A 13,336-nucleotide genomic window follows, 5' to 3' on the forward strand; every position below is an offset into this window, starting at 1 on the left:
TTAAATACTTGTAAAGGGGTTATATTGAATTCAAAAAAAAAATTGGTAAAATCTGGTAATGCCTCATACCCCATTTCGGCGATGAATACGGGTAGGGGGTATTACAGTGCACATTTATTTTTATGTTGGATTAAGGGTCCGTTTGATTACCAGTAAAATATTTTCCGTAAAATGATTTCTGGAAAAGGTTTTACTTTTCTGTAAAATGACTTAATGGAAAATATTTTCTGGTGTTTGATTGAATCTGTGTAAAATATTTTCTGCTGTTTGACAGATTTCCTGAAAATATTTTCCGGAAAATTTATTTTTACATATATTAATATATATTAATAAATATTTATATTTTAAATTATTTTTACATATATTGCAATGATTTATTTATAAATAAATAAATCAAATTAAATATATAATAATACTCAATTATTAAGCTACAATATTAACCGTCATAAATTGAAAATAACCAAAGTCAAATAAATTATTTGTAATTGTGTTAAAAAATAAAAAACAAGGGTTGAATAATTATAAATTTAGCTTCCAAACCATAATTAAAAATACTAATCTATGCATTTATTTAAAACATATAAGATGTATTTACCTACCAATATGAAACTTTGGATCTTTTAAGCAGATTCAAGAAGACCAAAATGTTAAACAAAAGACAAGACATATTCCAAATCCTTAGTAAATTGTTATAGATGAGTTTGGCGTGAATCGCTAAGTGCATCGCTATCAAATTGCTAGCCACTTACAACTAAAAAAATGGCAATGTCTGCTGCCAGGAAGCTTGCTGGGTTCAAATCAAAACACACAAAAACCAAAACTTAGCCTAAATAATCTAATCATAAAACACTACTCCGACTGTTAGCGTTGCATTAACTGATTCACCATCTGCTATCAAATTGCTAGCCACTTGCACCTTTCTTTAATAAGACTTTGATTACTTTCAGATGGGACCCTTGAACAGTATAGTGAAGTGGAGTGAATCCCTTGCGATTAGTGGCTCTCACTGAAACTCCTGATGAAAGCAGAGTTCAGACAACCTCTAGATGTCCTTTCTGCGCCGCAAAATGAATCGCACCCATGCCATCCATGGCAGCAGCACCAACATCAACATTTTGCTTGCAAAGATAACTCACTACCTGTGCTTGCCTTTTGGAAGGCAAAAACATATACAGATGGATATTCTGAACAACCCAAAAGAACAATGTTGTCACGGGGCAGAATTGAAGTTAAATATCTAGGTAACTATCATGATCTTTGAAGCCAATAAGATAACAACCTCAAGACATAGATTCAACTTCACATCAACCTCTAAAATGGTTCAGACATATTTGTGTCCCAAGTAATATGATTTATCATAGTAGCTGCAAAATTCAAAGCAACATTAATAGTTACAACATAGTACCAAATACTCGCTTTATATAGCACAACATGCATTCTTAAATATTTTGAAAAGAAAAATCTTCATAGGCCATCCATCTTAATTCTGTTATCAAGAATACAACCGAATGAAATCTATCCAAGCACACACAAAAAACAGGTCGTACCCAGTGCACAAGGATCTTGGCTATAAATAGGGGCAGGTCTAATGTATGCTGCCTTCCCCTGTTCACAAAGGCTGTTTCAAGGTTTGAACCCATAACCAAGCAGATAGCAAGTCAGGGACGACCTTCAAAATCTTGCCTATTAAAACACAAAACTTGTAGCTATAGTTTGTATCCAATTGGGTGATAAGAGGATAGCAGCTAGGGACCAAATGAAAAGTTTAGCCATAGTCTTTAAAATCCAAAAGGGCATACATTTTAAGTTTAAAATGATTGGTTTTCAAACAATAGGTTTAACACTATGAAACAAGCATTTTAGTCCATCTAAACAACATCTGTCACTCTAAATAAAACCAAACCTATATTCGCTCAGAGGTATACAAATGCCATAATAAGTACCTGAAAAATGGTCATTTTGGCGTTCCACAACATCTGAACCCTTGAACTGCATACAATTTTAGCAACAAGTATATACGCAATTTTCAACAGTCATCAAACAGAATATGAATAACAGTAACCATTTTCTTTGTAATACTTGAAAAATCTTTCATTTTCAGGATTCAGTGAAAATAGACATTCTCATTCTCATCTAATAAGCACAATAGCAAAAATTAGCATTTTGATATTGATGTTACTTATTAATGTGTATGCTTCTGATTTGTGACCAACTAGAAATCAGCATGACAGAGCACTGATGTCTTTCCATACAGTGTAATTTTCATAGATTAATCTGTTCAAATTTTGAGCATTCTTCACTTTTGCTATAGAGGCTTCAACGCTAAGAGGAATCACTGGATGATGCATTTTTTGGATGACATAAAATTTTCAGTAGAACTTAGCAGTGTACTTGCAAAATATAAACTCTGCTGACAGGTTCTGAATGCTAAATGAGTTCTTTGCATTTATTTCCTTTTCTTTTCATTTTTCCTCTTCACTGTAAGCAAACATTTTACCCCCACCTTACTTTTACCTTACAGTATCTAAAATGTAGGATCAAAGCTCACCTTGCAAGAAAATAACTCAACAATGCGTCTTCTTTTATGGGGATCACTCAAGTCAAGTACAGGACTTGCTTCAAAGTTGAAGAGCGCAAGTTTTGGAAGTTTGCACCGAACAAAGATCGAAGAACATATATATAATCAATAGATAAAGAAGATGAAGATAAAGGCATCAAATTAAGCCACGAGGTTAGAGCTTTAGAATGAATGAGAAACTTGGAATAAGTCAATTAAAAAAAACAGTTCCTTGATAGCCAAAGCAAAAAGAGATTATGGTGAACAGATCAAATTTCCTTTTTCTTCTCTGGCCTCTCTTCTCAAGATTCAGCCATAGAAGCTGGAAAAGCACAAGAAATACAAAGAATGGCAGAAGGAACTAGACTCAATACCCATTCTAGATTCAACTGGACACACTTAAGGAATCTAATAACCAGAATTAGAGAGAGAAAATTCTGTATTACATTAAACAAAAATTAGAGAGAAAAGGAAGGAAAACAGAATGCAGAGGTAAAATATTAGAGAAATATGCAGATACCTCGAGGAGATTAGAGATGAATTTTTCTCGACTGTGGACCTTAATTTTTTAAGGTTTCTTCAAAATCTGAGGTAAATACGACGGCCGAGCGACGAGACGATGATCTTGAGATGGTGAGGTGAGGCCAACGAACGGAGATGAGGAGCCGAAGGAAGATACAGAAATGAATCGAAGAACAACAGGACAGATCACATCTACATTGAGGAGGACGTGACGGTCAGACGACGAGAGCTTCAATTGGGGGGAATTGAGTTTTTCTTGGGCATGGGAACAACCGATCAAGGATGGGGGAAGGGGAAGGGGAAGGGAAATGGAAGATTTGTGTTCCTTCTAATTTTCCTGAAAATGTCTTACCGAATTAGAAACGGTAAGACATTTTCCAAAATTAACACCTTCTTTTCCCGTGTTTTGTAATTGGTTTTACAGTAGGAAAATATTTTCACCCAATCAAACACCGGAAATTTCAGAAAATGTTTTCCGAAAAACATTTTACACCAATCAAACGGACCCTAATATGATTGTTTGTACATGCCATATATCAAACATCAAATGGTGGTAATTCGATAGCATTGTTAGTGATTTATGAAAATTAAATCAAATAAAATTTTCTTGTATAAAGTCACACAAAATCAAAGCTAATATATGAAATTGCACATTGGATCAAAATTCATATATAATTTTGATATTTATCTCTAACTTATTTTAATTATAAAAGGTCATTTTCATAATTTTCTTAATTGAGTTGGTGCTCGGTTGATTCATGATACTAATTTAGTCGGGATTAAATAATAAGTATATGTATATAATTGATGGAGGTAATAAGACATGCATAATGTAATTTAAATGAAAAATTACATTAAAATTGTTTAGGGTAAGATTAATGTTTTAGTAACCTAAATAGTAGGGTTCAAATTTGACTAGAAGTAATTTTTAATTAATTTTAGATAATAAAATTTATTTTAATTACGTAAAGACATTGTCATAATTGATTATAATTATAGAAATATATTTACATAATTTTTTAATCATATTAGTATTTGGTTGATTCGTAACATTGATGGATAATGAAATATAAAGAATTAAAAGAAAAATTGGAGTGGTTTTAGTTTTTTTATATTTATACAAAGATATCAAGGTTTCTAATGTAAGCCAACCAACCTTATAGACACTACGGCAAGGCACCGAGAAGATTCCATAGCCGAATATCAGATACTACTCTCAAAACTAAATGACCTTAGTACCCCATAACGGCCACGTTTCAGCTTATGATTGATGCATTTATAAATACCCAAAAATATCCCAACTGAGCGGATATAAACTCCCAAAACCCTAACATTCTCCCCTCTTTCTCTCTCTCTCACTCACTTTTGTCCCCCGTGGATATCAGAGGGAAAACACAAAAACTAGGGTTTTAGAGAGAACGGGAGCCAAAGTGAGAGAGAAGAGGCAGAAATTTTTAGGAGTAGGGTTTTATTATATTGCTTCTCTAGGGTTTAGAAAATGGTGGCCGACAAAGGAAAGAAGATGAAAGTAGCAGAGAAAGTAGAGGAAGAGAACCATGAACAAATAGATGGAGACCTCGTCATTTCCATCGAGAAGCTTCAAGAGATCCAAGATGAGCTTGAGAAGGTTCATTTTTATCTACATGCCGCTTTTTCATTTATAATACACGCTGATTTTCTTTTCTTTTTCTTTCTCGCTTGTTTAAGGTGTATGTGCTGGAAAATTAGCAAAATTTAGGACTTTTTTAATAAAAATTTGGATTTCCCTTTGTTTTTTTATGGTATAATGTTAATTGAATGTTGTTTTAAGTGTCAAAGTATTGAATTTGCTGTAATTTCAATTGTGGGTTAATGCCATAAATGTTTTATATGTATATTTATTTGGTAGTCACTTTAGATTATTATGTCTTATTGCGGAGAAGGTGATTTAATGTTGATTGCTGATTCCTGTATCTGATCTTCTATGTAGTATGATTGAGTCCTTTAATGTTTTCTTCCTTGTATCTAAGTGTCCCCTAGCTTTGTTAAGCACGATTTTTTTTGTGTGTGAAGTTACTTCGGATTATCATGCCTTATTGTGGAGCAGGTGATTTAATGTGGCTATGCTTTGCTTAGGAGCGTGCTGATGAAGTGGTAAATTGTCACATATGGTGTTTCTGATTTTAAGTTTTTCGGTCCTGTTTATTTTTTTTTGGTTGTAGATCAATGAAGAGGCAAGCGAGAAAGTCTTGGAAGTGGAGCAGAAATACAATGAGGTTCGCAAGCCGGTCTATGATAAGCGGAATGAAATCATCAATTCAATTCCTGATTTCTGGTTAACAGCTGTAAGTGATTCTATTCTTTCCTTTTTAATAAGGTAGAAAATTTGTTAAATTTGTTTACATATTCAGAAGAACATATTAAATTGACTTGCATTTTTCATGTGCAGTTCTTGAGCCATCCTGCTCTTGGTGATCTTTTGACTGAAGAGGACCAGAAGGTTTAAAGTCACTTCTTTTCCAAAGTGAAATTATCATTTTTTACTTATTTTACTTTCCAACATTGATTTTTGATTTTATTTTTCTTATAGATGTTTCTTGATGTTTGCCTGAATTTTGTGAATTCTTTCTTATTTATAAATCTTCTTCTTTTCAATTATTTTCTTGGTAGATATTCAAATATATTAACTCACTTGAAGTGGAGGATTTTAAAGATCTGAAATCTGGATACACCATCACATTTGTAAGTTTATCCATATTCCTATTCTTACCTTATTTTTGGTGATTGAAGTTGATCTTAATTTCATTTGCTTGCGCTCAACTACTGTTAGAAGAAACATAATTCATGCTCTAATGTATCTGATGATTTGTTGACTGGCTTTAATTTTTCAGAACTTCAATTCCAATCCATACTTTGAAAATACAACACTTACGAAGACCTTTACCTTCCTCGATGATGGAACCAAAATTACCGCTACCCCAATCAAGTGGAAAGAGGGCAAGGTCAGAGTTTCTCCTCTTTTGATGACTATTCTGCTTCTTGTTTCCTGTTTTCCTTGGATATCAAATGAAATTATTTTCCTTAAATGTTAAGGGCTTGCCAAATGGAGTTAATCATGAGAAGAAAGGAAACAAGCGACAACTTGCTGAAGAAAGGTTTGTTTATTATACCCGTCAATCAATTTTTCTCAGGCTTAGGACTTGAGTAACATAAGACCTGAGATCAGTTTATTAATATCTCCATGCTGTGAAATGCAGTCACTTTGTGTGGTGTGCAGTGTTATAAGAGTTGGATTGGTGGTCGAACTAGTCAGACTGCCGGTTCCTAGTTCAACCAATCGAACCACCGGTTGAGCAATAGTTAAATAAATAATAAAAGGATAAAAAAATTCACAACTGATTGGACCGCCTTTTTCCAGTCATGGTTCCCAGTTTTTTACCAGTTCATAGCAGTTTGCTCTATTTGTGGTTATATATCACTGTTGAACTGGTTGGACCTCTGGTTCCTGGTTCAACCGGCTGGTCCAGTCTGGTTCTGACAATACTGGTGGTGTTTTTATAACTGCTATGTATTTATATATCTATGTATGTATATATTTGAAATTTCTTATAACATGTTTTAAAGTTCATATGGATTTATGCCACTTGAATTTGATCCTTCATTTCTCAGTCATACTGTAAACCAGTTCTGTATTGTGCTAAATTTATTAACATATAACGCAGCTTCTTTACCTGGTTTGCTGATGCTCAGCAAAAAGATGACATGGATGAAATTCATGATGAGGTAAATTCTCTGTGCATGTACTGTCAGTTTATTTTACTCATTCTGTAACAGAGCTGGTCTAAGCTTTCACTTGATGAATGTTGCAGGTAGCAGAGATTATCAAGGAGGATTTATGGCCCAATCCTCTCACTTATTTCAACAATGTAACCTCTTTTTTCTTTCTTCTTCTCATGATATTTTATAAGTACTGTTTTTCGTGATCATGTTTTGTTTCCCTTTGCTAATTGTTATTGGAACTTTCTTGATGCAGGAGGCTGATGAAGAGGATTTTGACGGAGATGAGGGGGATGTAGAGGTATATTTTTTTTCTGTTTTTCATTTCTTTGGGAAATTGAATATTTTCTTTCAAGTGCCATTTTTACTGTGTATGTTTCTTCTTTTCAGGTAAAAAATGCACTGTTGTAGGTTTGAGGTTACTTGTTCATAGGCGTAACTATTAAATGGTTCTTCTATTAATCATATGTTAGTTTGTTATTGAAGATGATAAAGTTATGCAGTAAATTACTATTCCTCTTTTTTATAATGCATTATATTAACTCAGAGAATTCCTACTTTATATAGGTAATGCTACAAGGTGCTGTTTTTTGTTAAAATTCTTGTAATCCTACTTGTTTAACCTATTGGGTTATGTAAATACGTTAGGATTTCTATGCTTTCCATATTAATCCTGGAGAAGCCCTCTGAAACTGGATAGTGAGAGGAGTGAGATTTGTGATTTATGTATCTCAAAACAATGTATTCTATGCTTTGGCCCAAGTATACTTGAATGCCTCAGAGAGCAATATGGAGCGAGGGGTTAACCATAATCAAATGAGTGGGAGTGGATATGTGGATCTTGTTCTATACGAATGCCTTTTAGACTATCTCTGACAAGTTTAGCTCTAGAACTCCACCCAATTCAACATGGTTAAATCTTATATTGGACGAAGAAGCACTTTGAGATTGCAGGTGATAGGTGTCTGAGATTATAATTTGAGATGCTTAAGGTAATTTTTTGGAGAACATTTCATGTAGAGAAAGAATGGTTGTTGTCAGTGTATCATATTGACTAAATTAGAGATTCAGGTTTCAGAATGGAGATGTTCATAATCTGGTATAAAGGAAAGTGGGGGAATGAGGTTGAATTTTTAATAATGAAGATGTTTTGTTATTTAAGGATGCATTATATGTCGTTTCTCTTTAATCTTAGGGAGTACTTGCATCTAGGTCAAAATTCAGGTAATAGCTCTTTTGGATTTTGTTGCTGCTTCTGGAAATTCTGAAATTTGTCCGATGCTGATGGTTTAATTGTCTATTCTGTTTATAAAGGGAAGATATATGAGACTAGTAAAATTTTTGTAGCATTTATGTTTATATAATTTATATTCGCATTTACAGGGAAAATATAATGATGACATAATTTTAAAAGTACAGGCTAGATAATGTCTCCTGCTTTCATATGTGTCCATTTACAGGGTAAAGATGATGATGATGATGAGGAGTCTGATGATGATCAAGATGAGGATGATGACGACGACGATGAGGACTAAATCACTTAACAGCCTTAATCATAGTAGTTGCTTCTCTTGCTCAAGTAAGGACTTGTGTAAAGTTGTCTCCTAGTCATAGCTAAGTAAGGTTATGGAGAAGATAGCCATCTTTAAGATTAGCTTTCTATGCTTTATAAGCAACTCTCGTTATTGTAAACATAGCTATGACTCGTTTCTTTTTGCCCATCCCTTCACCCCCTTTTTTGATCTTTCCTCCCTTGTGTTTCTGTTTTTATGGTTTCCTCCCAGAGGGTGACATGAAGTGAAAGCTTCTTACATGATATTGGAATGCAGGCATTTTATTTATAGTTTTGTTTAAAACTCTGTTAAATAGATATGTAAAATGCTGAACTCATTTAGTTTTCCTATGGTACTGAGTGCTTTGGATCTTTATTTTTCTTTTAAAGACCCCAAATAAGAAAACGTTATTTGGAAATTAGATTTGATAATGCTGGACATGACCTGAGTGTAAACATGAAACACAATTCAAAAATATGTAGGAAAATAAAACGAGTACAAAACCGAAATCAATGGTTAGTTTGGAAACTAGTTGGATATCAATGGTTTTAAATTGGTTAAACCAATAGATTTTTTAAAATTTTGTTCAACTTTAAATGATTTTTTAATCAGAATTTGGTTTAAAAACATTGGATTATTAGCTAAAAGGAAAAACTGCATTTTTCTATCCCCAGTCGGACAGAAACCTAGCAATTCATCGATCCAACAGGGTACAAGATAGCAAGGCCCAAAGCCCAGAGAAATAAAACCATAAAGTACAAGGCCACCCCAGCATTAGGAAGGAAGAGAGCTGATCGCAATTAACCCACTTGTCTTCCATTCGGACGTCATGATGGAGGAAGATTTTATGGTCATGGAGAGTCATAAACTTGTCTTTGTTAGGTGTGCACTTGTTGGACCTCTGCTCTTTTTCTACACTATGTTTTTCTTATGTTACTTGTTCTAATAACTAAGCTAGATGGGCACATAGTTGTCTGGATATTTTATTTTTTACTATCCTCATGTAATCTATGATACCGTTACAACTGACAGTTTGTTGGCTTTCTATTTCAAGTACCATATCTATGAACTCTATAAGTCTAAGACACGTTTTTTTTTTAATATTTAAAAAATGGTAAAATTTTAATTTTGGTATTTTATTATGTCTAGATTTGATATTTAATCTTTATTCTTTAATTTCTAACATAATTTGGCCCTTATATTTTTACAATGATATTTAATCTATATATTTTAATTCTTGACATAATTTGATTCTGTCCTTTTATAATATCATTGGTTAGTTTAAATAATTAAAATTGTTAACTATTTCAATCAAAATGTTGACATCAATTTTTCTTAAAATACTACAACAAAAAAATTATTATATTATGACAAGTTTGAATGCGTGTTTTAAGAAAATTTCTAATCGATGATTGTAAGAGTTTTTTTTAACATGCCAACTAAATAAATATATATCTTTTAATTTCAAATTTGTCATACCAAAAATTTGATAGAAGAATTTAATGGTGGTAACAATTGAATGTTTTTTTTTTTAAATTCGAAAAAGTATAAGAACTAAATTCAAAATGTACAAAAATGCATAAGATTTAAGGTATATTTTACTCTTCATTTTAGATAAACAAATAATTAACCCAATATCATCAGAACTAGGGAACAACAGTTATAATACATAATGTAATTAGCCGGTAATGCTTATGTTAAGTGGACTATAGAAGAGGTCGCTTTTGGTGACCCAACATCTTAACCTCCTGTAGGCAAAAACCAGCACCTAACCAATCAAAGATGTCAAGGCAAAGGAAAAGTTTTCTGGTGACTGCCACCTGTAGCTGGTTAGTATTTCTGGTATAATAATATGGGTTATAAAAATTAAGTTATACTGTTGGTGATAGACAAATTATCATCAACTTTGCTGGTCATATATGGATATCTCAACTTCTTAAACAGTTGCTTCCAAGGTTTGTGTAGCACTTGCATTTGCTTTATTTACCAAATTAGAATCATACACTGCTTTCCATTAACCTACCTAATGTTTCTAATACTATAAATATTAATGTCTTTTCTTCCCATTTCGGCACAAAATAATTAGTTAGCAGAACTCGAATCTAAAAAATGGCAATGAAGCTTGATAGTTACTTGCAGTTGTTTTTTCTCGGCTGCTTCTACTTTTCTTGGTTTTTGAGTTCTCCAGCTGAAGCTGCTGTGAGGAAGTATCAGTTTGATGTGGGTGTTTTCTTTGACTGCATAACTTTGTTTTATTATGAAGGATTAGTTAATGGCTTTTATGTAACTCTTACACTGCTCTTCAGATACGAGTGAAGAATGTGAGCAGGCTTTGCCATGCAAAACCAATTGTCACCGTGAATGGAAGGTTTCCAGGACCGACAGTCTATGCAAGAGAAGGAGATCGAGTTCTTGTCGACGTCACCAACTATGCACAATATAACATTTCCATTCATTGGCATGTTATTTACATTCATTTGCAATCTATCTTTATGCACAATGTACATATATATATATATATATATATATATATATATATATATATATTGAATCAGCTTGTTTTTGCATGTAACTAAGCAGGCATGGGTTAAAGCAATTTCGTAATGGTTGGGCGGATGGACCTGCATACATAACACAATGCCCCATCAAGACTGGACATAGCTACACCTATGATTTTAATGTCACGGGACAACGAGGAACACTATGGTGGCATGCACATATTTTATGGCTAAGAGCTACTGTCTACGGTGCCATTGTCATCATGCCGAAAGAAGGGAGGATGTTTCCATTCCCTCAACCTCATGGAGAAACTAAAATAATTCTAGGTTGTAATTGGTTAGAGGAATTGATATTTCTAAGTTCATTGCTATGCTGACATGGAATGTTTAACAGGCTAAGTTTTTGTATGCAGGGGAATGGTGGAATTCAGACGTTGAAACGCTTGTAAACCAAGCCAATAAGTTGGGGTTGCCACCACCAACCTCTGATAGTCATACGATCAACGGGAAACCGGGGCCACTCTTCCCGTGTTCTTCGAAACGTAAGTACTAGCTTTAGAGTAGAAAAACAAATTTAAGGAATTGTCATCACTCTGACTTGTTTCAATTTTAGATACCTTTTCCATGGAGGTTGAGGCAGGCAAGACTTACCTGTTGAGGATTATCAATGCTGCACTCAATGATGAACTGTTTTTTGCAATTGCCAGTCACAACATGACTGTGGTAGAGATTGATGCAGTCTACACAAAGCCCTTCACAACCAGGGTTATCCTAATCGCGCCAGGTCAAACCACCAATGTTCTTATTAAAGCCGATCAACCTCGGAGTCGATACTTCATGGCAGCCAGGCCTTTCATGGACGCACCAGTTCCTGTGGATAACAAAACTGTTACCGCAATTCTACATTACAAAGGCATTCCAAACACAGTTCTCCCATCTATGCCCAAATTGCCAGCCCCAAACAACACCAATGTTGCATTGAGATATAACAATCGGCTTAGAAGCCTAAATAGCCCACAATTTCCAGCAAAAGTCCCACTTAAAGTGGACCGTCATCTGTTTTACACAGTTGGTTTGGGTGCGAACCCATGTTCAAGTTGTCAAAATGGTACACAACTAACTGCTTCATTGAACAACATAACCTTTGTGATGCCAAAGGTTGGTCTTCTGCAGGCTCATTATTTCCACATCAAAGGAGTATTCAAAACTGACTTTCCCGACCGACCTCCGGTCCCATTTAACTACACCGGTGTACCACTTACAGCGAACCTTGGCACTTCACTAGGAACAAGGCTCAGTAAGGTGGCTTTCAATTCCACCATCGAGCTGGTATTGCAGGACACTAACCTCCTCACAGTAGAGTCACATCCATTCCATCTTCATGGTTTCAATTTTTTCGTAGTTGGCAGTGGTGTTGGAAACTTTGATCCCTCCAAAGACCCTGCTAAGTTTAACCTAGTCGATCCTCCAGAGAGAAATACTGTCGGAGTGCCAACCGGAGGATGGACAGCTATTAGATTTCGAGCTGATAATCCAGGTAACTTTTTCGCAGAGATGATCCATGTAATGTAAGGTCATTGAATTTACTCTGGTTTTTGTGTCTACATTTGCAGGTGTTTGGTTTATGCATTGTCACCTGGAGCTGCATACGATGTGGGGTCTAAAGATGGCCTTTGTTGTTGAGAATGGGAAGTCACCTGAAGAATCTATTATACCACCACCAAAGGACCTTCCACCTTGCTAGACATGGTTAAAACCATTTTCACTTCTCTCCCGGTGGAGGAACAATGAATTTGTTCCCACATTTTATGTATTTACTTCATTTTTGGTTTCAGGCTATTCTTTTGAGGAGGAGATATCACATGATCTAAATGCTTTGTTTGAGTGTTTCCCTAATTTATAAGATACCAAGTTTCATCAATGAAGTTTTACATACTTGTTCCATATATTTTCCCTTCATTTTCTGGATTTGCAACGCTTCACAAAACACATTGGAGAGCCTCCATGAACAGCAAGACAAGGTTCTTCAAATGATTAAATAAGTAGCTTTCCTAATCATAAGAGACAGTTTAGTCATGGTAGTATATTGAAATTATTAAATAATGATGTAATTAATAGGTGAAAAGTCTAAATTAGTTACAAATTATTTGAGTTTAAACTATATATTTTAATCAATTGCTCAGTTAACTCGAGATAACCCAAAATGAATTGCATGAAGTATTGATAGTTGTCGTGAATGAAAATAATAACAGAAATGAATTGCATGAATTATTATCTGCACTAAATTTATTTTCTCGCTAAGTATAAAAGATGATGTAAAAATTAAATTAATTTATTTGAATTTTTATTTAATTGATTGTAATTAAATAATTGAAGTTCGAAATAAGAATTAAATTAATTAGTTATCATAGATTTATTGAATAAGAAAATTAAATTAATTTCTTCATAAA

General features: G+C 33.9%; 2 protein-coding genes across 2 annotated transcripts; both read left to right on the top strand.

Moving 5' to 3' along the window:
• Window positions 1–4,403: 4,403 nt before the first annotated feature.
• LOC105788406 (NAP1-related protein 1) lies at window positions 4,404–9,465 on the top strand. The gene is made up of 11 exons (XM_012615300.2): window positions 4,404–4,706; window positions 5,281–5,403; window positions 5,508–5,558; window positions 5,729–5,800; window positions 5,950–6,060; window positions 6,152–6,213; window positions 6,781–6,841; window positions 6,928–6,984; window positions 7,092–7,136; window positions 8,296–8,414; window positions 9,063–9,465. The coding sequence occupies exons 1-10, from the start codon at window positions 4,578–4,580 to the stop codon at window positions 8,368–8,370; spliced, it is 786 nt and encodes a 261-aa protein (XP_012470754.1). The 5' UTR covers window positions 4,404–4,577; the 3' UTR covers window positions 8,371–8,414; window positions 9,063–9,465.
• Window positions 9,466–10,464: 999 nt separating this feature from the next.
• On the top strand, window positions 10,465–12,832 carry LOC105788408 (laccase-11). The gene is made up of 6 exons (XM_012615301.2): window positions 10,465–10,608; window positions 10,695–10,846; window positions 10,969–11,213; window positions 11,300–11,428; window positions 11,500–12,423; window positions 12,500–12,832. The coding sequence occupies exons 1-6, from the start codon at window positions 10,498–10,500 to the stop codon at window positions 12,628–12,630; spliced, it is 1,692 nt and encodes a 563-aa protein (XP_012470755.1). The 5' UTR covers window positions 10,465–10,497; the 3' UTR covers window positions 12,631–12,832.
• Window positions 12,833–13,336: the final 504 nt, after the last annotated feature.

Source organism: Gossypium raimondii, chromosome 2 (genome assembly GCF_025698545.1).
Source record: "Gossypium raimondii isolate GPD5lz chromosome 2, ASM2569854v1, whole genome shotgun sequence".
Classification (NCBI taxonomy): domain Eukaryota; kingdom Viridiplantae; phylum Streptophyta; class Magnoliopsida; order Malvales; family Malvaceae; genus Gossypium; species Gossypium raimondii.